Raw genomic sequence first — 27,065 nt, 5'->3', positions numbered from 1 at the left:
GAGGCGCCAGCAGAATAAAAACAATAATTAAAAGTTTTAAAATATGCTGGGGAGGCAGTGGTGGACTTACCCCTGAAAGCAGACTAGACTACTTGCCTGACATAAACACTTTATTAGTACCCCAATAGATGCAACGCGTTTCGCAGGACCAAGCACGCTTCATCAGCATATTTTAAAACTTTTAATTATTGTTTTTATTTTGCTGGCGCCTCTGTTCATCAAAGTACACTATAGTTCTGTAGTCATCCATGTAATGCAATAGATGAAGATGCACAGTATATTTTGGGCCTGTTTACTAAGGAGTTTTCAGAGATCTCCAAGCTTCTGCAGTGGGGATATAAGTGATTCAGTATACCGGGACTGGATATTTACAACTGATCTGCTATTAGGTAGAAAAGATTGCAAACCTTGCCTGGGTCATATTGGAGCATTGTTGGGATTGCAGAAAGATTACTAAACTACACAGTTTTACAGTATAAGCACAGTCTAAACAGCATATACTATACTTACTGGGGTGGACATTATTGTAACAAAAAGTGCTGATAAATAATTACTGCATCATTTTTAAGTTCCAACACATTTATAAAATACAAGTACTCTTAACATTTAACTTTTGCTCTATCTCCTTAGTGATAATCCAATGGCAGATATATATGGTGCCAACCTGTACAATCGCCAGTTACAGATGCGTCAAGGCGATGCTTCTTCTAGCCGGCCAGTCAGCTGCGAGTCCATTCTGGTGTGTACTGGTGTTTACGGCAGGCAGAAGGAAGTGCCTGTAGATCCACAAGAGAGCATCACTGAGACGGTCTTCCATGGGCACCGCGATTTCCAGCTGGAGCCCAGCCTGGTGGAGGCAGGTCATATGGTGCCCGACGTGGGGCATGCAGTAGACTTAATACTGAAGAAGGAAGGTTGGACATCTGAAGACGAGGAAAGCCTCTGATGCTTAGCATAGCTGTGTATTTTCTCAGCTACAAAGCTGTTTTACAAACAGAAATTATCTGCACTTGTATATGAATTTATGCAGGTTGACATTGCCACCTGCAAAATACCCGCTGGATGGTTCATGGCACATGGATCTTTAAAGGAAGCCTGTAGTGAAATGAAATGTGAATACTTGCTGTGGGCAATGCACTTCCTGCAAACACATTTAATGCTGCTTGTTGCCTTTGGGGTCCTTCTCATTCCTTATTCTGCCAGGTTTTTTATTAACAGTCGCCTGAAAGATCTCCAGGGTCGTGAACTTGTGTGTTTGAGCTTGGTATGCATGAATTCTGAACCACGCATGCCCAGGGAATGGAAACGCATCTACATCTACTGAATGGAGTACATCTACTTTCCCATATGCACAAACGCATCCTTTCACCAGGCATGCAGGGTTCAGAACTCATACATGACCAGTGCCTATGCATTCATGTGGTCCAAGCACTTCTGGCTGAGGGGATGTGATTGCTCAGGCAATCATATGCTAGAAGTGGTCAAAATGGGGAACAGGAGGGACCCGGAAAGCAACCAGCAAGTGCATTGCCCCAAAGTTTATTGAATTCTAACATTTACCGTATATTTTGCTACCCTAAGAGAAAATGTTGCAACCATCTCTCCTCCCTGGAGGTTGTTTTGAGTAAAGAAAATTGTGGAAAGTCTGGAAGAATCTCTCCTGAGAAATCCAGGGCTAAAAGATAGGAAAATGTACCCAGCGTGGACTGACTGGCCCATAATAACCAGTCAGTAACCAGGTTCTCCTTTTTAATTGTTTTTTTTACCTGTTCCTCTGACAGAAGCTGCCAGGTTGTAGTGATGGTCAGATCTAACAATTTTCTGTACGAACATTCTGCCTGGGCAGAGAATCATTTCCTTCTGGTATTACCAACATTTTGGTGCCTTTGGGCTGGTGCACACCAAGAGCGGTTCTGAGCGTTTTTTTTTAAACGCTTGGTGATAGAAAACCGCTTGGCTAATGTATTTCAATGGGCTGGTGCACACCAGAGCGCATCATTTTTTTCCCCCAAACTCAAACTTGAGTATAGGAAAGTGGACAATTGCTCTGAAAAACGCTAGATCAGAATGGTTTTCCAAGCGCTTTTGTTACAGAAGCTGTTCAGTAACAGCTTTACTGTAACAAAATATAAAATCTGCTACACAAAAATGCTCCAAAAAACCGCTAGGCATGTTTAGAAAATCTCTCTAAACATGCCTAGAATTGCTCTGAAAAACAGCTTAAAAAAAAAAAAAAGCTTTGCGGATCCGCTAGCGGTTTTTGGTGTGCACTGGCCCTTTGTGAGATTATTTCCTGTGCTGCTAGAAGAATGCAATTTTATCCCAAAATTGAAGGAGACATTCTAATAATGAACCAAGCAGATAAGTGAATGTATGGAAGCAAAGTAGTGAGCTGCATACCTGTTTCATGGGCCAGATAGAATAGACAAACTCCACTGCAGCGGTTATCCTCTCCCTACTGCATGTAAACATGCATTTCATTGACCATCTCTGTATCAAGTACTGTAAGTCACACTGCACAAGGGTGAGGATACTTTCCTGGCCATACAGTTTGCCTCTCCTCCTACCACATTCATTCCCTCAACAAGAAAATGTAATACATCCAGTGTATTAAATAATGTAAACATTTGAAGCCTAGAGATCTACAGCGCAGTCATATGCTCCATGGGGCAAGGTGCATTAAAGCTTTTCTTCAGTAAAATATTATTTACATTTCATATAGCTTAGAAATAGGTTAAAGCCTATAAGGGAAATGTCTAGCCCCCATCTGGAGGAAATTTCCTGCCTGACAGGAAGTGGGTAGGTGACCTCAGCAGGGGCCGGTATAACCTTTTTGTGTGGAATGGGGAAATGGCAGAACCCCTATTGGAGTTTTATTGCTTCCCCTTGTTTCTTATTGGGGAAAAAAACCTTAGCTGTTAGGAGAATATGGAGGCTTCCATATTTACCCAGTTTAGAAACTGTTGATTGGCTGGCTGTTGCACTGAAGGCTACCATATTTACCCAGTTTAGAAATTGTTGGTTGGCTGTCACACTGATTCTCTGGCTCCAGTAGTACTGGAGTCACAGATGAAACAAGCATGCAGTCAGTGGGGTCACACAATACCTGACCTGCATACTGGTCCATGCCCATTGAGGCAGGGGATGAACAACAAGCCAGGCAAACATCATATTGAGTGTGAGATAAACTAAATATAAAATTATCATAGCCCTTTTACGGCAGATTTCCTTTAAAGCCATTGAGGTTCCACAGAACCAAAAATAAATATGGTCTTTAAGACTCAGGCTTTATTTTACTAACATTATTTCAGGGATCTTTTTTCTGTGGCATAATGTTACGCAGCATGCAGTTTAGGTATTTAGGCTATGATTAGGCAGGCAGTGGCTGGCATTATGCCCCTTCTCTACCGGTAGAGACGCATTGGAGAATCCATGTTCTATTAAAATTCACTGAACTTTGTTGAGCAGCACCTCTGCTGGCCACACTGCAGTGAGACATTGGAAATCAGATCATTCTCTGGATCACATCAGAAGATAGTCGGGTTTCTGAAAGGTTAGTGAATTAGTTGGTGCTATTTTAATTAAGTTTTGTGATTAGGGACGGCAAATCCAATGTAAATAAGTTATACTTACATTCAAATATCATGTAAATCATATGCAGATTGAACATGGACCTATCACAACTGACAGGAAGTTATAATGATTGGTCCAATTTCAAGCTGCATACAATTTATATGAAATCTGAATGCAAGTACAACTTATTTGCATCTGTTTTAGTGGTTGTTTTCTGCTTTCAGGACTTTCCTCCTGCACATGCCTCTTTTACTTTCCAAAAGAGGAAATTATACACTTGGCAACTACCTCTGAATTTCACTGTGAATTTCATAATGAATTTGTGTGATGTGATGATTGAGCAGGAAATACAATGTTTTATGCATCACTGGTCGGGTCTTATTTTTCCCTTTGCTTCTAAAGTTAGGAATTACTTTTTAATTCAGTACAGCTCCCTCACACAGGTTTAGCTGTCAAAGTAAAAGTGAAACATTACTAAGTATAGGGTGATCCCTTCAGTTAAGCTCTATACATTGCAGGGATTACTGCAAAGTCTTATTTCAGCTCATCATGTAAGCTTGTAAAAGTGCAAGTAGAATAAGGTTTATCCAAAAGGTTTCCTAACAGAGGCCATGAGATGAAAGTGCGATGCTAGCCAATGTTCAGGTGACAAACATGAGTAGGCTTTTACTATGGGATGTATTTAATAGATTACATGTGCCACTGAGTAAAGTCCCAAACACGTGTACTAGGACTGTCACCCAGCTGAGATCGTGATCGATTCTTAGGACAATAGTTAAGGGTCCGATGTTGTACAGAAGCAACACTAGCCTGTAAGCTAGCAATGCATCTGTTGCTGTGGAGAGGGGTGGAGGGACAATGATTTGTGCATCTTCCCGCAGGTGGGATGAGTGGGGAGAGCAATGCAATTGGGGGCTGCTTGGGCGACGCTTAAGATAAGGCACGTCCAATCTTTAGGCAACGTTGGGTGGAAAGCTGCACACGCTAGACGTATATTAGATTATTGGCCAAGTTAAATCTAGCGTATGTACAGAGCTTCAGAATAGCTAAACTAACAAAGGCTTGTTTTTTTTTACCTGATCAGTACTGATGAAGGAGTCATGAATGGGAGAGGTATGCCATTGACTTTGCATAAGTTTGTACTGCATTATGCAATGCAAAGCTGGCAGCTGCACTAGTGTGATCAATATTAGATGAGTTTACTGTTGAAATCATGTCTAATATCCACTGATACGAGGTGGGTAGACTATATACATAACTAATACCAGTAAAATATTTATGGTTTACCTGATCTAATGCAGATTAAACAGTGCCTGCATTTTCGAACCATTTTGCACCCAGACCAGTTTTCCCATTATCGACAAAAGCAGTTTTAGGTACTTATCCGTTAGCCGGGCGCATCCGGCAGGTGGCGCTAATTACTATTCCCCCTCCAGGCCGACATGGATCGTAGGGAAAGATGTAACTCTGGTGGAGTTTTGTCGCCACCTAGAGGATGCGCCCGGCTAACGGATAAGTACCCAGTTTTACTATTAATCAGCAATTTTGTAGTATATACAGGCGCTGATCCAATCTTTAACTCATGTGTATGTTCCACCAGCTGCTCAGGATCAACCACATCCACAATCGGTTCCAAGAAAAAAATGCATACAAATCCACGGCGCTTGGTACTCAGCTCTGCATCTGCAGTAACCCCACAGTGCTCAAAAACATGTTTCGATAGTGACCATCACCAGAAATAAATCGAGAAAGGTCACTTCTCCATCCAAGAAACATATAAACATTTATTAGAAGCTGAACCTACATCACATATACAATGACTTACTTTCAGGATCCTTTTGGCAGGGACCCTTAGTAGTTAAAAGCTTATAGTGTAACCCAGTACACATTTAAAATCCAAAAACGATCTCATATAAGTCTCCAGTTCCTACCGGTTTCGGCCTTTTGCCGTCATCAAGGAACACTCCTTGAGGCCGAAACCGGTAGGAACTGGAGACTGGGCAACTTATATGAGATCATTTTTAGATTTTAAATGTGTACTGGGTTACACTATAAGCTTTTAACTACTAAGGGGCCCTGTCACAAGGACCCTGGAAGTAAGTCATTGTATATGTAATGTAGATTCAGCTTCTAATAAATGTTTATATGTTTCTTGGATGGAGAAGTGACCTTTCTTGATTTATTTCTGGTGATGGTCACTATCGAAACATGTCTTTGAGCACTGTGGGGTTACTGCAGATGCAGAGCTGAGTACCAAGCGCCGTGGATTTGTATGCATATTAATCAGCAATACTTTTATCACTACTTCATGCCTTAACGAGATATATAGATAGATATCTATCTAGCTTCTGGACAAATCAGACTTTTTTGGGGGGCTCCTTCCTACCCCTCTTATAGCATTCTAGTAGCCACCCTAATACCTTTCCCTGGTAGTCCAGTGCACCCCCCCCCCCCCCCCCCCCCCCCCCCCCCCCCCCCCCGTTATGCTCTATATAATTCACAATGGCTATCATTCATAGAAGTGTTGTCGGAAATTAGAATCAGTGCGGGAAAACACCGCTGTCGGTATTTTAGACTTCTGGGTGGCCATTCATAAAAATGTTGCCTGTTGCGATACAAGTGCGGAGATTTTCCTAAAAAGGCTGGCGGTAGGCTTGCGGAAACAGAGAAGCTGCCTGAGTCTCTCTGTGCGCTGCTCTCTCTGCTGCTGCTTGGGAGGTCTGTCCCATTCACTTACATGTATTCCGCATGCTTATCGTTCCTGCCGAAGGAGCGGTAATCCCCGTCTGCATAACGCTTGCTCTAATGTTTATGAATGGACATTTTGTTACTTTTTCTAGATAAATCTAGATAATCACCGCACAAGGCGGAAATTGATCGCTCTGCACGGCAATGTCAGCTTTTCATGCGGAAAGAGCCTTTAGGGCCCGTTCACACTTAAAATCGCAGAATGCCGGCGTTTTGCGGGAGTGATTTTCCCGCGATTAGCGCAGAAAAATCACTGGACACTGCTGCGGTTTTGGAGCGATCACGATTAGCGTGTTATGCACGCTAATCACGATCGCGGAACGCTCATCGCCGGCAAACCGCTGCATGCAGCGCAGTTGCGGTTATCGCTAACCGCTGCAGTGAGAACACTGCCACTCGCTATATTGTGTAACAGTTCTTGCAGAACCGCTAGCGGGAATCGCGCGATTCCCGCTCAGGTGAGAACGGGCCCTTATGAATGAAGATTTTGCCAAGTGGTCGGTAAAGTCAGCTGTTCTCAGCATTTCCGCATGCGGAGATGCTTTATGAATGATAGCCAATATGTATGTAGGGCAATAGGTGCACTACATTGCTCAGATTTACAAATGTCTTCTGCTTTGATCGTGGTAGCAGGAGGAAGACAGAGTAAAAGCTACCAGCTGTTACTTATTAGAAGTTGTAACTGAGCAGAGCTTCAATCAGTTGAGCTTTCTAATTATTTGTCTGCATCAGCTGGTGCCTTACAACAGTGCATGTTTTGCAGGCAACCTCACCTATGCACAGCTGGGGTAACTAATCTCTGCTACATGGAATCCACCTAGCTGAGACACTAATTATCCCACCTGTTCAAAGGTGAGGCTGCCTGGAAAACATGCACAGTTGGGGAGTCACAAAGACTGGTTTGAGAAACACTGCTATACAATATTTGATTTGGCCAAAAACCGCCAAACTGAGCAACAATCATCTTCTTCGTTTAGGTAACTTTACATTTGCAACCTACAGGTCCATTGTACATCAGTCATCAGTGTGGCATTACACACATAAATGAACTCCATTAGAACCAGGAAGCAAGCCCTCTTCTTTACCATCAGAGGTAAATGTTCGATTGCTGTGAGAAGGTTCCAATTCGCTTTGTCCCTGCCTGTAAGAATTTTCCCTCACTTCTTGTCCCGAGACATCATCAGGGCACCAAAAAAAACCTGGCAGTAGTGGTCCTTATAGCACTTTATTTACCATTAGCTTCTCTTGCCGGAGAAGATCACAGGAAAACTCTCTGCAGAGGTCAAACATGTAAAAACCTTAGCAATGAACACCAAAGCAGTGGTGAGACACTAACAAAAACATTTGGGGGTACTTATCCGTTAGCCGGGCGCATCCGGCAGGTGGCGCTGTTGATGTTAATTCCAATCATAATTACTTCACGTCAACCTGTGAATGTAAACGCCGGATGCGCCCGGCTTAACAGATCAAGCCGCCGGCTTGCTTCGTGTCTCGCTCTTCTCCCCCTCTTGCCCTCTCTCCTATAGAACACTAGGGAGGGGACATGCGTGTCCCCCCAGAGTCGTTCGTCGCAATGCCGCGACGAACGACTCTGGGGGGACACGCATGTCCCCTCCCTAAGGCTCATACGAGAGAGGGCAAGAGGGGGAGGAGAGCGAGACACTCGCGAAGCAAGCCGGCGGCTTGATCTGTTAAGCCGGGCGCATCCGGCGTTTACATTCACAGGTTGACGTGAAGTAATTATGATTGGAATTAAAGAGAACCCGAGGTGGGTTTGAAGAATATTATATGCATACAGAGGCTGGATCTGCCTATACAGCCCAGCCTCTGTTGCTATCCCAAACCCCCCTAAGGTCCCCCTGCACTCTGCAATCCCTCATAAATCACAGCCACGCTGCTGACAAACCGCTTGTCAGAGCTGGCTGTGTTTATCTCTATAGTGTCAGTCTGCTGCTCTCCCCACCTCCTGCAGAAGTCCAGTCCCCGCCTGCATCCCTTCCCTCCCTGCTGATTGGAGGGAAGGGACGGGGGCAGGGACCGGAGCTATGCAGGAGGCGGGGGAACAGCTGAGACTGACACTACAGATGTAAACACAGCCTCACAACACGGCTGTGATTTATGAGGGATTGCAGAGTGCAGGGGGGACCTTAGTGGGGTTTGGGATAGCAACAGAGGCTGGGCTGTATAGGCAGATCCAGCCTCTGTATGCAGATAACATTCTTTAAACACACCTCGGGTTCTCTTTAACATCAACAGCGCCACCTGCCGGATGCGCCCGGCTAACGGATAAGTACCTATTTGGGTAGTTAATTTAACAGAAAATAAAATTTTATTAACTTTTTACACATAATTTTCATAAAATGTATTAAAAACTCGTGAAACAAATAAGGTCTTTTGATTGAGACATAACTGGGGAAATGCAGCCACGGGTGAGTTGTGGTTTGCAGACATAAAATATACACCTCATTGCCAGTTACCCTTCAACATGGGGGAAGGCAATGGCTGCAGAGCTTGCAAGCGGTCACTATGGCTCCAGCCTTCTTTTTTTCATGACAAAACCTGGGTTCTGCCGATATGGGCTTTTATCTGCACAGACAGACAAAGATAGTGAAGTGTTGTCAATTGTATCACACAGCATAAACTGCAAAACAAAAGCAGCGGACAACTGACCTCAGAGGGATATGAAGGTTTCCATATTCATTTCCTTTTAAACAATACCAGTTGCCTGGCATCCTGCTGATTTTTCATGCATCAGTAGGGTCTGAATCAAACACCTGAAACAATAATGTGGCAAATGCAGCCAAACATCTGATCTGCATGCTTGTTCAGGGTCTGTGGCTAAAAGTATTGGAAGCAGAGGATCAGCAGGGCAGCCAGGCAATGTGCATTGCTTAAAAGATAATAATATGGCAGCCTGCATAGGTCTCTCAGGTCAGTTGTCCTTAAAATCAACTGGATATTTTGTAAGATGTTAACCTATTCTCCACCATTCAATTAAAATAGCCCAAATGTACAGAAATCCTTTTACCATCGGTTGATCGGGCGATCATACATTAACTGGGAGCCCCTGGTCTTCTGGGCAAAACAGAACAAAACAGTGCTGGGATATTTGGGCTTACCATGTGCTGCCAATGGCTGTAATGGGAGTTACAGCAATAGTGGTGCTCAGAAACTAATTTGGGCGTCGTCAAACGATAGAGCACAAATTTCTTTAAAAAACGTAATTCCTCCGCCAGCAATAGTTGGGAGACGAATTCCATCTTTCCCCAGTGTCTATGCTGTTTTTTGGCTTTACCCTGTGCCCAAATTTCCCAGCACCGGTTGTACATGTTTGCAATTTGGGATGATCTATGCCAACCTTCTCTCGTGCAATATCTGTTTGATGACCATGTGTAATCAGGCTCCTGCATGTGTTAAATCCATACTTCCATAAAATCACTTCCACGACTTGCTCTCCGTTTGGAGCCTCCTCTTTCTTGTCCAGCTGCACCCTTGAGTAGCAGCTGTTCTAGGCCAAGGCATTTTTTGGTAATTCCTCAAATCTGGCTCTGCATTCACTGACATCACTTTGCTGTTGAAAGATTATTTCTGGCCAGCACTGTGGCTACGGCTCAGCAGTCTTATGTTCTTTTTCAGTTCTTCCCTGCTTAGCGGGCAACAAAGCATTTAACACTTCCTACACCTTCTCTGTTGCATTTAAATAAGTCCACATTTACCTTTCATGATCCTGCCCTGCCTGGGAGCATGTAGACTGAAAAGAGTAACTGAAAGCACAGCGTAATAAATGTAAAATCATACAAAGAAACATAAGTTGTTTTCAACTGGACTTTTTCTAAACCAAGTGACTTCATCGTCTCAAAAGGTGTTAGCTGGAGAGGCTTAGCAGAGCCCAGGAAAACTGTATACATGGGAAACCCTGCTATTACTGGCCTCCCCTCCAGTGATTTGCCAGGATACATTGCACTTGACCAACCCCTATCGATCTCAGCGGGAACTACAAAGGAAGATGGGTGACATTGGCATGTTCTTCCTCCTCTCCATAGCACACAACCTCCTGCTCCAGAGCCTGGCAGCCACGCAACATTTTTGTTCATTGCTGATACAAACTATGTCACCCAAAACAATCCCCGAGGGCCCATTCACACTCGTGCAATTAGCGGGCACTGATCGCCAGCACTTTTTAAAGTACTAGCACAATGTTTACTATATGGCAGTATATACAATACATCAACAAGATTTACAGTAATTATATACCAATCAATGTTGCAACGATAAAGGTAATTAGCACTAATGATTACCAAAGAAAAATATACCTTTTTTAAAGGTTGAAGGGCTGTACAGGCCCCAATATCTCACAAAAATACTCCAACACATGGAAGTCCGTGAAAAATTCATACACAATTTATTAGGGACATATCCCTTTAAAAACAAGTAAAAGACAATACAATAAAATCCATCAATTAAACTGAAGGTCAGCAGTACCCCCTATGCATGTACAATTGTAAAAATCACACCGTAATGATAATGTGTAATCCTGACTGGAAATAGAGTCTAAAGTGCTATGTGATAGATGCTGGAAAAATATCAAAAAATGTGCAAAACCAAAATGAAGCAACAATAAATACCTGTTAAAAAAACATTTGACAAGAAAAAAGCAATTACAAAAAAAGTGTACCAGCTGCATATAGTGCAAAATGTCCTGTGCAAAGTCTATGTACCAAGAAGCGGATGAAGACAGAACTGCAAAGTCTCAATACAGTAAATAAGGTGCACTGTGAAAGGAAGGTCTTACCAATGGATCACATGTAGAGAGGGAGAAGGGCAGCCCAGTGGTTTTGCAAATTTTTTAATATTTTTCCAGCATCTAACACATAGCACTTTAGACTATTTCCAGTCAGGATTACGCATTATTATTACGGTGTGATTTTTACAATTGTACATGCATGGGGGGGGGGGGGGGGGGTACTGCTGACCTGCAGTTTGATTGAGGGATTGTATTGTATTGTCTTTTACTTGTCTTTAAAGGGATATGTCCCTAATAAACTGGGTATGAATTTTTCACGGACTTCCATGTGTTGGGAGTATTTTTGTGAGATATTGGTTACTGTATGGTAGTGATCTCACTGCCGTGATCACTGGCAATTCACGATTAGCGCAAAACACAAAATGCACTACATGCATTTTTTGGTACTTATTCGTTAGCCAGGCGCATCCGGCAGGTGGCGCTGTTGTATCGAATTTCAATGCGCTGGGTTGTATCTAATTCCATTCATACTTAAATGTAGTACTGTGTGAATGGAAGCGCTGCAGGTGGCGCTAATTACATTGATACGTTGATAACAATACAGTGTTAATGGCAAGGAATACATTGTATTTGAAGTGGCCGGCACTGGCACTTAATGGAATTCAAATGAAGCCGCCGCCTTCGTCTGTTGTTCTTCTCCCCCTTTGCCCTCTCTCAACTATACAACCCTGCCAGCTGGGGGGGGGGGGGGGGGCACGCCTGTCCCCCCCACAGTCGTTCGTCGCAAGGAAATAAGCGGGATTCCCTGCCTGGGGGGAGACGCATGTCCCCGCAGGCTGCCAGCATTGTAGAAGCGAGAGGAGGGCAAAGGGGGAGAAGAAGAAGAAGAACAGACGAAGGTGGCGGCTTCATCTGTTACATTGCCGCCGCCTTCATTTGAATTCCATGTAAAAGTGCCAGCCACTTCAAATACAATGTATTCCTTGCCATTAACACTGTATTGTTATCAACGTATCAATGTAATTAGCGCCACCTGCGGCGCTTCCATTCACATAGTACTACGTTGAAGTATGAATGGAATTAGATACAACCCAGCGCATCGAAATTCGCTACAACAGCGCCACCTGCCGGATGCGCCCGGCTAACGGATAAGTACCCATTTTTTTCTTAAAGCGATCGCGATTGCAAATATATTTCAATTGCTCAAAAAAGTGAAAATGCCCAGTGATTTTTACATGTTAATCGCATTTTGCGTTTTTAAGTGGGAATGGGCCCTAAGGGCCTGGGCATTGTGTCACATTTCTGAGAGTATTTTAGCAGCACTGATCGGTGTGAGATACACAGGTGTACAGACAGGACTGTTTGATTGAGCAATGCTTCCACGCTGAGCAGCACTTCTTCCTGATAAAGCATGCTGCATGCATATTGTGCACAGGTCAGCGTTGTCCCATTCAGTATATTTAATTAGTGTCAGCTCTGCAATGGAGAACAATGCAAGTGCTATGCGCTGTATATAGCTTTAGAAATAAGACAGTACAGCTCAGGTGATTATGCTGCATAGAGTATACTCCCACAGTCATAATAAATATGCAGGCTGAGAACTCTGCTCTTTTTTATTCATTTCACCAAAGTCAGAGGCTCAGCATGACAGGAAGGTGCTAGACATTTCAAAAAGCCGTAAAAAAAATATGGAAGCTGCCAAATTTATTTCCTGGTTGCCAGTTGCCTGGCAGCCCTGCTGATCTATTTTTCTGCAGTAGTGTCTGAATAATACCAGAAACAAGCATGCAGATAATCTGATCAGATCTGACAAGAGTGTCAGAAACACCTGATCTGCTGCTGCTTGTTCAGGGGCTATGGCTAAAAGTATTAGAGGCAGAGGATCACCCGGACGCCCAGGCAAAAAAATATGGCAGCCTCCATATACTAACTCGCTTCAGTTGTCCTTTAAGTGTATTCCCAGTCGCAGGAAAGAATCTACAGAGCCTTCAATATGGCCAAGCTGAAATCCAGCAAGTGAGAAAAACCTTATTTCTTCTTATCTCTAGGTTTACTTGAATTAAATATGATTTTGTTTACAAATGGCCATTTAGAGGACAAATGAGCTTGAGCTGACTTTACTTCACCTCAGTGACTCTGGAACCCACATAGATGGAATAATACGGTTCACCACGGTAGTGAAACATAACACCCTCACACAGATGATCCTACATTGGACTCTATTCACAAAACTTCTCATAAATGACTTATGTATCACCTAAGTGATAAAAAAAATAACCTTTTAGCACATTTACAAGAAAAATAATCGGTACTTATCCGTTAGCCGGGCGCATCCGGCAGGTGGCGCTGTTGATGTTAATTCCAATCATAATTACTTCACGTAAACCTGTGAATGTAAATGCCGGATGCGCCCGGCTTAAACAGATCAAGCCGCCGGCTTGCTTCGTGTCTCGCTCTTCTCCCCCTCTTGCCCTCTCTCCTATAGAACACTGGGGAGGGGACATGCGTGTCCCCCCAGAGTCGTTCGTCGCAATGCCGCGACGAACAACTCTGGGGGGACACGCATGTCCCCTCCCCAAGGCTCATACGAGAGAGGGCAAGAGGGGGAGGAGAGCGAGACACTCACGAAGCAAGCCGGCGGCTTGATCTGTTTCAGCCGGGCGCATCCGGCGGTTTACATTCACAGGTTTACGTGAAGTAATTATGATTGGAATTAACATCAACAGCGCCACCTGCCGGATGCGCCCGGCTAACGGATAAGTACCAAATAATCACTCAAAGTAAGTTGTTCCTGATTAACTTAATTTCAATATTACTTTTATTACATTAATTATATTATATTTTTGCTCTTTGGAAGCTTCAAAATGTAACAAAGATAAGGTGAAAACAGGTGAAAAAGTCTCAGAAACAGCCACATAAGCTACTTGACCAAAATTCTGGAGTCAGCAGTTAAAACTGGGCTATTAAATGTGTGGGTGGTGAGGAAGCAGACTTTCCTAAAGCTTTGGAAACTGCCCATAAATAAGTATACAGCTTGTCCCCGGTTAGCAAATGAGATAGGGACTTGAGGCAAATGAGGTAGGTTCGTTTTCAACCTGAATCTGTCCATAAGTAGAAACGCTGTGCCATTTCTACCCCATCTACCTCCTCTATGCCCCCCTGTGCATTTAGTGTCCCCCTCTGTCACCTCTTTTCCCCCCTACCTTCTGTGGCCTCAGTGTACTGCAGCAACATTTTACCATTTTAACAAACGACCGCTCACTGCACAGGGGCGGTCGGAAAGTGGATGCCGCAAGGACCGCCGCATGCACAGAGGCGGCGGTCCTTGTACGGGCATGGGCGGAGCGATCTCGTCATCCGTGACGCGATCCTCTGCCGGGGATCGATGGCCGGGCATTTAGCTTCCAGCTCGCCGGCCAATTAGCAGCGCCGGAGAGCGGAGGAATATAAAATATATATCAATGCGTATAAGGCACTTTGTTAGGTAAACAAAGTGCCTTATACATGCTTCCTCCTCGCCTCGTGGTCTCATTGTTCCAGAGACCACCAGCGAGGAGGAAGCCATAGTGAGTATACACCACACATTTATTTTTTTTGCACATAGCCCCCCTGATCTCCCACCCCAGCCTTCAGACTGCCCCTGATCACCCCAGCAGACCCCTGCCCAGCACCCTTGCACCCCTCTAAAACCCCCACCCCCCACCTGTCACTATCAACGCTATCCCTTAGATTAGGTCCCTAACTGCCTCCTAATCACCCCTGATTCCCCCCCCCACCTTTAGATCACCCCCAGACTACCCCCCTGTATACTGTATACAGCTAGCTTACCCCCTGATCCCCCTCTGATCACCTGTCTATCACCTGTCCATCACCCCTCAGCACCCCCACCCATCAGAGCAGACCCTAACTGTCCCGCGGGGGCAACCGATCACCTGCCCAGACCCTCGATTGCCCTCAGACCCCCCTCCTGATTACATCCCCTGCGCATTGTTTACATCTGTCCTCCCCAGCAATCACTAACTGATCTTCGATCAGTTACCCCCTGTGACTGCCTCTCATCAGATCAGGACTCAGTCTGCCCCGTGCGGGCTCCTGATCAACCCCCCACCCCCTCAAATCGCCCTCAGACCCCCCCTAATCACCTTCCGAGTGCATTGTATTTGACTGTGCTGTGATTGTATTCGATTGTGCTGCAATTGTATTCGATTGTCCTGTGATCTGCTTCGATTGTCCCGTGATTGTTTTATTGCCTCTGAGACCCCACTTCCCGCCACCCCCAACCCCACCCTTCTCCCCCCCACCACCTCCAACCACCACCTTCCGAGTGCATCAGATTTGCTTGTGCTGTGATTGGATTCGATTGTGCTGTAATTGTATTTGATTGTCCCGTGATCGGCTTTGATTGTCCCGTGATTGTTTGATTGCCTTTGAGACCCCACTCGCCACCACCCCCAAACCCCCTCCCCCACCCCAGATCATCCTCCTGTTACTATCCTAGTGATCTAAAAACAGTGATCAGTGAAAACTGACACTTTTTTAGTATCACTAGTGTTAGCAGTTAGCTAGGCCCCTTTGTTAGGGTCAGTTAGTGCCCAGCCCACTGCACCGCATTCATTGATTAGCGCCATCACTGTCGTTAATCAGCATTGGTACTATATAGTATCTAGTGATCATTCCTGATCGCAGACAGATCTATAGCAGTACATTAGGGTCACCTTAGTGTAGGCTCCACTAAAAACGCAGTGTTTACCCGATCAGGCCTGATTGTTCGCCCGCACCTGCGTTCAGCTGCCCCACTGTAGTGACAGATTTTTTTTTTCTGATCACTGCAAAAACACTGTACACTAGCTGTGGCGTTGTAAAGATCAGTTTTGATTTTTTTTTTTTATCAAAACTCAGTGACCACAGCTTTCTACCTCTCAAATACTCCCTTTTGCTAGGTAGGTGCTCTTTTTTTTCTGGGTAGTCTCGGAGGAAAACCCCATAAATTTAGCATTCCACAATGGCAAGGGGGATTTCCGATGAGGAGGTATACAGGTACATGGACCAGTCGGATGAGAGCGTTTGGGAAGACTCAGCCGACGAATCATCCGGGTCCGAATTTGAACCTGTGGAAAGTAGTGGTTCTCTGACCGAAAGTGATGACGAGGTTTTGGTCCCGGCTAGAGCCAGGCGTACCAGACCCCATGTCGTTAGACCGCAGGTGGCGCAGGATCCGCCTCAAGGGCAGCAGCGTGGTGCTAGCGCTGATGAGTTTTCTTGGTGAGGCAGGCACCAGCAGCGCAGCATCTCCGGACTTAGTACCAGTACTTCCGTAGACCCTGGTGAAGTGGTGAGTGCCAGCATGGAAGTTGAAACTGGTACCGTGGCACGTGCAGTAGTACCCCCGTCGCAGCCACCAAGAAGAAGACGGGCCCGTAGTACCCATAGACTCCCAGAGGTGCTGGCACATCCAGATTGGCAATCCCCTGATTCCGCCGCACCCGTAGTGCCCCCTTTCACCGCCCAGTCTGGAGTCCAGGTGGCGACAGCTCATCTAGGAACGACCCTAGACTTTTTGCAGCTGTTCATCACCCAGGTTCTCTTGGACTTAATTGTGGTTGAGACCAACCGTAAAGCCACACAATTCATCACAGAGCACCCGGAGAGCAGCTATGCCCAGCCTTTCCGGTGGAAACCAGTCCAAGTTTCCAAACTTAAAATCTTTTTGGCCCTTATCCTTCACTTGGGACTAATGAAACAGAATGTATTGCGGTCGTATTGGTCTACGAACCCAGTACATCATGTTCCATTGTACCCTGCTGCCATGCCCAGGACACGATTTGAGCCCATCCTGCGCTTCCTGCACTTGAATGACGACGAAACCTGTCATAAAAAGGACAACCCTGCTTATGACCGGCTCCACAATATTCGGCCCCTCATAGACCACCTGTCATCAACATTTGCAGATGCTTATACCACTGAACAGAACATCTGCGTAGACGAGTCCCTCTTACGCTTTACCGGGCGCCTTGGCATCAAACAGTACATCCCAAGCAAGCGCGCCCGGTATGGGGTGAAACTGTATAAGCTCTGTGAAAGGGCCACAGGCTATACATGTCGTTTTAGGGTCTATGAGGGAAAAAGACTCAAAATTGGAGCCGGTCGGATGCCCTGACTACCTGGGGAGCAGTGGAAAGGTTGTGTGGGACTTGGTGTCACCCTTGTTCCAGAAGGGGGTACCATCTTTATGTGGACAACTATTACACAAGTGTAGCCCTCTATCAGCACTTAAAGTTAGAAGGAATCCGATGCTGTGGCACTGCGCGGCCTAGTCGCCAGGGCTTCCCCCAATGGCTCGTTACCTCCAGACTTGAACGGGGGCAAAGGGCCGCCTTGCGTACGGATGACCTGTTCGCGGTAAAATGGAGGGACAAGAGGGACGTTTACTTTCTGTCCACCATTCACACAGACACGACAGTCCAAATTCAACGGGCAACTGAGATCATTGAAAAGCCCCTTGTCGTCCACGAATATAATGTCAACATGGGAGGGGTGGACTTCAATGACCAGAGGTTAGCGCCCTATTTAATTTCCCAGAAAACAAGACGCTGGTATAAGAAAGTGTCTTTTTATCTGATTCAATTGGCAGTTTACAACAGCTTTGTTCTCTACAGTAAGGCTGGGAGAACTGGATTTTTCCTTCAATTTCAGAAACAGATCATTCTGGACCTCCTGTATCCAGGAGGTGCCAGGCCCCCCCCCCCCCCTCCCTTTTTTTTTTTTTACAAAGTGTCATTTTCCGTCAACTTGTGACAAAAAAATAAAATTTTCAATGACCTCACCATTCCCCTCATGAAATACCTTGTTGTGTATTCTTTCCAAAATGGGCTCATTTGTGGGGTTTGTTAAATGTCCTGGCAAGTGGGCTAAATTTTGAGCACCCCTGTAAAGCCTAAAGGTACTCATTGGACTCTGGGCCCCTTAGCGCAATTAGGGTGCAAAGAAGTGCCACATGTGGTATCGCCGTACTCAGGAGAAGTGGTATAATGTATTTTGAGGTGTATTTTTACATATACCCATGCTGGGTGGGAGAAATACCTCTGTAAATGACAATCTTTTGATTTTTTTTTTTTTTACACACAATTGTCCATTTACAGAGATATTTCTCCCACCCAGCATGGGTAGGTGTAAAAATACACCCCAAAACACATTGTACTACTTCTCCCGAGTACGGCGATACCACGTGTGGCACTTTTTTGCACCCCAACTGCGCTAAGGGGCCCAAAGTCCAATGAGTACCTTTAGGATTTCAAGGGTCATTTTGCGGCATTTGGTTTCCAGACTACTCCTCACGGTTTAGGGCCCCTAAAATGCCAGGGCAGTATAGGAACCCCACAAATGACCCCATTTTAGAAAGAAGACATACCAAGGTACTCTGTTAGGAGTATGGTGAGTTCATAGAAGGTTTTATTTTTTGTCACAAGTTAGCGGAAATTTATTTTTATTGTTTTTTTTCACAAACTTGTACAAAAAAAAAAATCTTCAATGAACTCACCGTACTCCTAACAGAATACCTTGGTATGTCTTCTTCTAAAATGGGGTCATTTGTGGAGTTCCTATACTGCCCTGGCATTTTAGGGGCCCTAAACCGTGAAAAGTAGTCTGGAAACCAAATGCCGCAAAATGACCCTTGAAATCCTAAAGGTACTCATTGGACTTTGGGCCCCTTGGCGCAGTTAGGGTGCAAAAAAGTCCCACACATGTGGTATCGCCGTACTCGGGAGAAGTAGTACAATGTGTTTTGGGGTGTATTTTTACACATACCCATGCTGGGTGGGAGAAATATCTCCCCAAAAAACATTATACTACTTCTCCCGAGTATGGCGATACCACATGTGTGGCACTTTTTTGCACCCTAACTGTGCTAAGGGGCCCAAAGTCCAATGAGTACCTTTACGGTTTCACAGGTCATTTTGCGGCATTTGATTTCCAGACTACTCCTCACGGTTTAGGGCCCCTAAAATGCCAGGGCAGTATAGAAACCCCACAAATGACCCCATTTTAGAAAGAAGACACCCCAAGGTATTCTGTTAGGACTATGGTGAGTTCATAGAAGATTTTATTTTTTGTCACAAGTTAGCGGAAAGTGACACTTTGTGAAAAAAAAAAACAATACAAATCAATTTCCGCTAACTTGTGACAAAAAATAAAATCTTCTATGAACTCACCATACTCCTAACGGAATACCTTAGGGTGTCTTCGTTCTAAAATGGGGTCATTTGTGGGGTTCCTATACTGCCCTGGCATTTTAGGGGCCCTAAACCGTGAGGAGTAGTCTTGAAACCAAATGTCGCAAAATGACCTGTGAAATCCTAAAGGTACTCATTGGACTTTGGGCCCCTTAGCACAGTTAGGGTGCAAAAAAGTGCCACACATGTGGTATCGCCGTACTCAGGAGAAGTAGTATAATGTGTTTTGGGGTGTATTTTTACACATACCCATGCTGAGTGGGAGAAAGATCTCTGTAAATGGACAATTGTGTGTAAAAAAAAATAATCAAAAAATTGTCATTCACAGAGATATTTCTCCCACCCAGCATCGGTATGTGTACGGCAATACCACATGTGTGGCACTTTTTTGCAGCCTAACTGTGCTAAGGGGTCCAAAGTCCAATGAGCACCTTTAGGCTTTACAGGGGTGCTTACAATTTAGCACCTCCCAAAATGCCAGGACAGTAAACACACCCCACAAATGACCCCATTTTGGAAAGTAGACCCTTCAAGGTATTAAGAGAGGAGCATAGTGAGTCCATGGCAGATTTCATTTTTTTTTGTCGCAAGTTAGAAGGAATGGAAACTTTTTTTTTTTCGTCACAAAGTGTCATTTTCCGCTAACTTGTGACAAAAAATAATATCTTCTATGAACTCACCATGCCTCTCAGTGAATACTTTGGGATGTCTTCTTTCCAAAATGGGGTCATTTGGGGGGTATTTATACTATCCTGGAATTCTAGCCCCTCATGAAACATGCCAGGTGGTCAGAAGAGTCAGGTGCTTCCAAATGGGAAAATTCACTTTTTGTACCATAGTTTGTAAACGCTATAACTTTTACCCAAACCAATAAATATAGGCTGAATGGGTTTTTTTTTATCGAAAACATGTTTGTCCACATTTTTCGTGCTGCATGTATACAGAAATTTTACTTTATTTGAAAAATGTCAACATAGAAAGTTAAAAAAAAATCATTTTTTTGACAAAATTAGGTTGTAGGTTGTATGAGCGAGCAATAAACCGTGAAAGCTGCAGTGGTCTGAATGGAAAAAAAGGCTCTGGTCCTTAAGGGGGGTAAAGCCCGCGGTCCTCAAGTGGTTAACCCTCCTGGCGGTATATTAGAAACCGCCAGGGGGCAGCGCAGCCGGTTTTTTTATTTTATTTTTTTTTTAAATCATGTAGCGAGCCTAGGGCTGTGTTGCGATGCGGATAGCGGCGATCGAGCGTGGGGCCGCGGCGATCGAAGTGCTGACGCAGCTAGCAAAGTGCTAGCTGCGTTCAGCAAAAAAAAAAATTACTCAAATCGGCCCAGCAGGGCCTGAGAAAACCTGCGCGGCTTACCCCGAACTACGTTCGGGGTTACCGCCAGGCAGGTTAAAACCATTTTTTTGAATTTTTTTTTTTATTTTCTCAAAAATTACAAAGTCTTTAAAGAAAAAAAATGTTCACACAATTCATTCACACATTTTCAGGCCATTCATATCAGTAGGTTGTTCTTAAAGGAATACTGTAGGGAGGTCGGGGGAAAAGGAGTTGAACTTACCCGGGGCTTCTAATGGTCCCCCGCAGACATCCTGTGCCCGCGCAGCCACTCACCGATGCTCCGGCCCCGCCTCCGGTTCATTTCTGGAATTTCAGACTTTTAAGTCTGAAAACCACTGCGCCTGCGTGGCCGTGTCCTCGCTCCCGCTGATGTCACCAGGAGCAGTACGCATACTGGGCCTGCGCAGTACGCTCCTGGTGGTGACATCAGCGGGAGCGAGGACACAGCCACGCAGGCGCAGTGGTTTTCAGACTTTAAAGTCCGAAATTCCAGATGTGAAACTAAGGCGGAGCCGGAGCATCGGTGAGTGGCTGCGCGGGCACAGGATGTCTGCGGGGGACCATTAGAAGCCCCGTGTAAGTTCAACTCATTTTCCCCCGACCCCCTACAGTTTTCCTTTAAGTTGGGGACTACCTGTATAAATGTGCAGACATTTCTCCCGATCCTAGCTGGATGTTAGATACCCCAAAGAACAGACATCTATCTATAGTGTGCTTTAACTCATTAGCAGAGACAACAATTACCTGGTTGTGGCTGTGCAGTTAAGTTGTTATTAGATTGGTTCCATGAGGTGAGTCGCATTGCCTGGCGCTCATTGTTCGGTCGCTGAGGGGTCTTGCTTCGTGTCATCATCTGATGTCCCAGGGGGGTAATGGGAGCAGAAGCAGTTTGCACACTGGCATTGGAGAAATTCTCCACCTCTATGGAGTCGAGCGGGATGTCCCACAGCTCTGGATCATCTGAAGCCAATCAGAGCAGGGCGTTACTGAAGAATACACACGCAGAATAGAGGCATGTGAAAGAAGAACTGTCTGTGCTGCCTGCTGGAATCCGATTTCTCCTTTAAATGTATAATCTGCAATTAAAATAGTTATGTCCCTTCCAGTGGCCCTTCTCAGCTTCCATCTTCCTGTCAGCAGCTGACAGAGGACAGCCCCAGGTGCCGCTGTGTGTTGAGGCAGAATAAATAACTCATATGCAGTTTTTAAAGAGGAACTGTAACATAAAAAGATCCCCTGGGGGGTACTCACCTCGGGTGGGGGAAGCCTCCGGATCCTAATGAGGCTTCCCACGCCGTCCTCCATCCGTCAGAGGTCTCGCTGCAGCCCCCCGTGGAGTCCGGGCAGCGGTGACGTCAATATTTACCTTCCTGGCTCCTGCGCAGGCGCTCTGACGGCTGTCGGCTCCGAACTACACGGAAATACCCGATCGCCGTCGGGTCCGCTCTACTGCGCAGGCGCAAGTTTCCTGCGCAGTAGAGCGGACCCGAATGAGATCGGGTATTTCCGTGTAGTTCGGAATGGAAAGCCGCCACAGCGCCCCCGCTGGAGCCAGCAAAGGTAAATATTGAAATGACAGTCGGCACAGTCGCTGGCTGTTCGGAGGGCTGCGGAGAGACCCCCGTGGGACAGAGGACGGCGTGGGAAGCCTCATTAGGATCCGGAGGCTTCCCCCACCCGAGGTGAGTACCCCCCAGGGGATCTTTTGAATGTTACAGAGTCTCTTTAAAAGGATTTTCTGGCACACCCTTAAAGCTCAAATATCTCCCTTTAAAGTGAACCAGAGACGAAGCACCCTCATGTATTTTACCATATATATCAGTGGGAACATTAGAGAAAACACCTACCCTGCTCTCTGCTTCATTCTTCACTGTTCAGCTTGCGTCTCAACAGCCCTGATAAAATCCCCGACTGAGCATTCAGTCTAGCTTTGCTATAATGACTCAGCTAAAATGATTCCTGAGCAGAGCCAGAAGGGGGTAGGCTTGGGCTTGAAAACACATCAGAGGAGACAGACTCAGCTATAATGATTCCTGAGCAAAGCCAGACAATTCTCAGTTCTGGATTTTATCAGGGCTGCTAAGAAGCAGGCTGAACAGTGAAGAATGAAGCAGAGAGCAGGGTAGGTGTTTCCTCTAATGTTCCCACTGATATATATGGTAAAATACATGAGGGTGCTTTGACTCTGGTTCACTTTAAAGAGGAGCTATCAGACATACGATCTCAGAATAAAACAAACAAAATAAATAAGTAGATAAATACCTGCTATAGTTAAAGGGAAGGTCCAAGCAAAATAAAAAAAATGAGTTTCACTTACCTGGGGCTTCTACCAGCCCCATGCAGCCATCCTGTGCCCTCGTAGTCACTCACTGCTGCTCCAGTCCCCCGCTGGCAGCTTGCCGACCTCGGAGGTCGGCGGGCTGCATTGCATACATTTTTACGCATTCCCGGAAGTGCAGGAACAATAACACATACATTTTTACGTGTTAGTGGTGCAACGCGTAAAAATTTACGCATTAAACCACTGACGCGTAAAAATGTATGTGTTAATGTTCCTGCATTAGCGGGAATGCGTACAAATGTACGCAATGCGGCCCGCCGACCTCCGAGGTCGGCAAGCTGCCAGCGGGGGACTGGAGCAGCAGTGACTCCGAGGGCACAGGATGTCTGCATGGGGCTGGTAGAAGCCCCAGGTAAGTGAAACTAATTTTTTTTATTTTGCTTGGACCATCCCTTTAAAGGGAACCAGAGAGGTTGGGGGGAAGCTTCTATACATACCTGGGGCTTCCTCCAGCCCCGTACGCACGGATCGCTCCCACGCCGCCGTCCTCTGCTGCCTGGATCAGCCGGTAGCGGGTCCCGTCATTGCCGCGAGTCGGCCAGTCGGCAGGCAGACGCGGCCAAATGTCCGCATCACACGGGGCTCCCTCCATATACGTACGCATGAGGCTGCCTATTGCGCAGCCTCATGCGTACGGGTATGGAGGGAGCCCGTGATGCGGATAATTGGCCGCGTCCGCCGGAAGTGACGGGACCCGGTACCGCCGATACAGGAAGTGGAGGATGGCGGCGTGGGAGCGATCCAGGCTTATGGGGCTGGAAGAAGCCCCAGGTATGTATAAAAGCTTGTTCTATTTTTTAATAAAGTTGCTCTCTGGTTCACTTTAACATTTGTATTGCACTGTCCATGTTTTGATTTTAGTGATTTTTATAGAGTAAAAAAAGAGCAAATCCTTAGCATTTTTCCATCTTGACTATGTCTGTCTTGAAGCCAATCCCGACGTAATTTCCTCCCTTACTCTTTTTTTTTCTCCTCTGTCTTATTGTGTGTGCATTGCCTGTCCTACTAGTCTTCAGACACTTCCACCCAGCTCTGTAGTAGGAAGTGCACTGTCATAAATCATCATTGTGCGACTGCAGCGCTGGTTTATTTGTATGGATCAGATTTCAGAAGCTGCTGCAGTTACTACAGATACAAATAAAAGCATTAATTTTTAATTTCATGCCTGACCGTTACTCTTTAACTTTCACTTTGCTGGGGTCAACTTTTGAAGCTGTTGCCCGAGATGAATGTTGGGAGAGATTCACTATTAATCCTGGATTTCTCTCGCATCTAAGTTGGCATCTTCCTGTAGACATAACCATGTGCCCACAGTCCAGGAAAACTGAAAGGAAGGCATTTCACTTTCAAAACTAAAATTACTTTTACATTGCTGTGTTTCATGTTACAGGGAGCACAGAGTGCTAAGTTTAGACAATATGTCTGAACACTGTTGTTCCACTTTAAGCTATGGAAAACCAGGAACTCTTGAATTTTTTTTTGTAGCGAACCAAACAAAACCCAGAAGCAGCACACATTTAAACCTTTAGGCCATGCCACGAGGTGTCACAACTGAGTAAGCACATGCTACATCTCCAGCTTACCACAAGGTGGAGCTGGTTGCTCACAAGTTTCACTGTGTCCATCTTCCTCAGGAGCATCACTTTAGGACATTCCATCTAAACTTTCTAGGCCAAGGGCCATAGCGCCATTCTTGAGAGTGCTAGATGGCCAAACTAGTAATGTTCAACACAAAATTTGGCCGATTGTCGTTAAAGGGACACTTAAGTCAAACAAAAAAAAATTAGTTTTACTCACCTGGGGCTTCCAATAGCCCCCTGCAGCTGTCCAGTGCCTTCGCCGTCTCCCTCCGATCCTCCTGGCCTCGCCGGCAGCCACTTCCTGTTTCGGTGACAGGAGCTGACAGGCTGGGGACGCGAGTGATTCTTCGCGTTCCTGGCCACAATAGCACCATCTATGCTGCTATAGCATATATCATATACCATATAGCAGCATAGAGGGTGCTAATGTGTCTGGGAACGCGAAGAATAACTCGCATCCCCAGCATGTCAGCTCCTGTCACCGAAACAGGAAGTGGCTGCCGGCGGGGCCAGGAGGATCGGAGGGAGATGTCGAGGGCACCGGACAGCTGCAGGGGGCTATTGGAAGCCCTAGGTGAGTAAAACTCATTTTTTGTTTGACTTAAGTGTCCCTTTAAGTACAATAAAACATTTACACAGGAAATAAACTCTGTACAGTGTGCAGTTAGCACAGTGGCAGCTGCTAACGAGTGGCTGTTACTGCTGCTGGCACAATGGCAGCTGCTAATCAGTGACTGCTACAGCGGTGGATATGCAAAGGGGGAAGCAGAGCAGCAACACAAGGTGGCCCCTGCATGTGGCACTACAGCTACAGCCTGCGGGCTGCATGGAATGACTATAGAGAGCTTTGGGGGCCACCAGAAAAGGCTTGGCGGGCCACATTTGGCCCCCAGGCCGGACTTTGAACATGCCTTCTCTAGGACACACATGTCAAAGTCTGGCCTACAGAACCATCAAATTTGGCCCACAAGTGGTTTCCCCACTTTGCATTATGTTTGGCACTACTCTCTAGACCACCAGAGAAAATATACTGGAGGTGAAGCCCTGTATCATCAGGCAAGCTATATGGGCGGAGGGAGGGAACAAGCACTATAAAGCCATATGAGTGGAGGAAGGGAGAACGCACTAGACACCAGGGTTCTGTTAAGGGGTTGGAGGGGGACTACTAGACACCAAGTAACTGTATAAAGGGGAGGGAGGACCACTAGACACCAGGGAACAGTATAGGGGCAGTAGGGGGGCTTTGAGGGAACTGTATAGGGGAGAGAAGGGGGCCACTAGATACCAGGGGACTGTAGAGAGGAGGGCATTAGATACCAGGGAACTTTAGAAGGGAAGGAGGTGGCCACTCTTTCTAGCCAGACCCAAAGCTGAAGCAATTGAAAGCTCCTGCAGCAGTGTGGCATGTCCCCAGCCGCCACAATGCATGTCCCCAGCCTGTACATTTTCAAACTGTGCCACCTGTGGGTCCACAGCAGCCCACACTATTTACAAACCTCCCTTAGGGGGAGGTTTGTTTTATACATGTTGTGGGGCAGTGTTCAGATCCCTTTAAATGAAATAGATTTTCACTCAAAGGGGGTAGAGCCAAAGCAGTACCTTTTGATTTTTGATTTTTTTTAAAGGTAAAAATACAGGTTTACTGAATTTTGTGTAAGTCATTAACTTTGTTCTCATAGGAAATTAAGTAAATACACTGACTTCAGTTCCTTTAAATTTAACAAAATGTCAGATAAATATCTAAAAAAAACCAACAAAAAACTTCCCCCAACAAGGAAGGCTACCTCCATGGGTCAAAGGGCAGGGTGAGTGGGGAGCACAATGCTCTCGGCCGTTGCTTGGCCAAATCGAGCCACTAGACTGATCGCTCGCAGAGGCGGTGCTGGAAACACACTATATTTTTGTTGTAGTTATTCTTGCCGTTGTTGTATTAAATCATAGTTTCAACTCTATATCCATTTTTAACATATTTGCATACTGTTAAATGTAGCCAATTACCCTCATCCAATGCATCACTTCATGGGCTAGAAAACATGTATTGGATAAGCATATGTATTTACCTTTATCAGCTTGCGATCTGCATCTTTGCACATACTGGGGGAAAGGAACAACCTGCTTGCTTTTCCCCAATTTCATCTGCTGCTGATTTGGCCTTCTTTTTGACATTGCAGATTCACAATTCGACTTTATACAGCATTTTACTTATCCACATTAGGTCTTAGAAGTATATTGCACAATAAGTGCAAACCATTGTGCAATATATCTTGAAACACACATGACCATTTTAACTATCTCGCTAACTGTACATAAATTTGATCCAAACTTGAATTTCTGTATCATTTTGCAAGCTTGCCCATCTAGAAGCAGTTAATTCTACCTGGCATCCTGCTGATCTATTTGGCTGCAGTAGTGTCTGAATCACACTACATGCTGCATCTCTTGTCAGATCTGACAATGTCAGTAACGCCTTATCTACTGAAGGTTTGTTTAGAGTCTATGGCTAA

General features: G+C 45.5%; 2 protein-coding genes across 3 annotated transcripts in view; one reads left to right on the top strand and one right to left on the bottom strand.

Annotated features, from left to right (window-relative positions):
• HDHD5 (haloacid dehalogenase like hydrolase domain containing 5) overlaps positions 1-3,942 on the top strand; it is a 40,018-nt gene extending 36,076 nt beyond the window's left edge. For both annotated transcript variants that reach the window (XM_068277255.1, XM_068277254.1), the window contains one exon: positions 631-3,942. In XM_068277255.1, coding sequence (XP_068133356.1) covers positions 631-946 — 316 coding nt within the window. In that variant the 3' untranslated portion in view covers positions 947-3,942. The remainder of the gene's footprint in view (positions 1-630) is intronic.
• A 4,658-nt stretch (positions 3,943-8,600) lies between these two features.
• RAD52 (RAD52 homolog, DNA repair protein) overlaps positions 8,601-27,065 on the bottom strand; it is a 110,609-nt gene continuing 92,144 nt past the window's right edge. The window contains exons 11-12 of the mRNA XM_068272890.1: positions 21,385-21,600; positions 8,601-8,907 (exon numbers count right to left, since the gene is read on the bottom strand). Coding sequence (XP_068128991.1) covers positions 8,846-8,907; positions 21,385-21,600 — 278 coding nt within the window. The 3' untranslated portion in view covers positions 8,601-8,845. The remainder of the gene's footprint in view (positions 8,908-21,384; positions 21,601-27,065) is intronic.

Source organism: Hyperolius riggenbachi, chromosome 3 (genome assembly GCF_040937935.1).
Source record: "Hyperolius riggenbachi isolate aHypRig1 chromosome 3, aHypRig1.pri, whole genome shotgun sequence".
Lineage (NCBI taxonomy): Eukaryota > Metazoa > Chordata > Amphibia > Anura > Hyperoliidae > Hyperolius > Hyperolius riggenbachi.
This window is presented reverse-complemented; position numbering and strand designations above follow the sequence as displayed.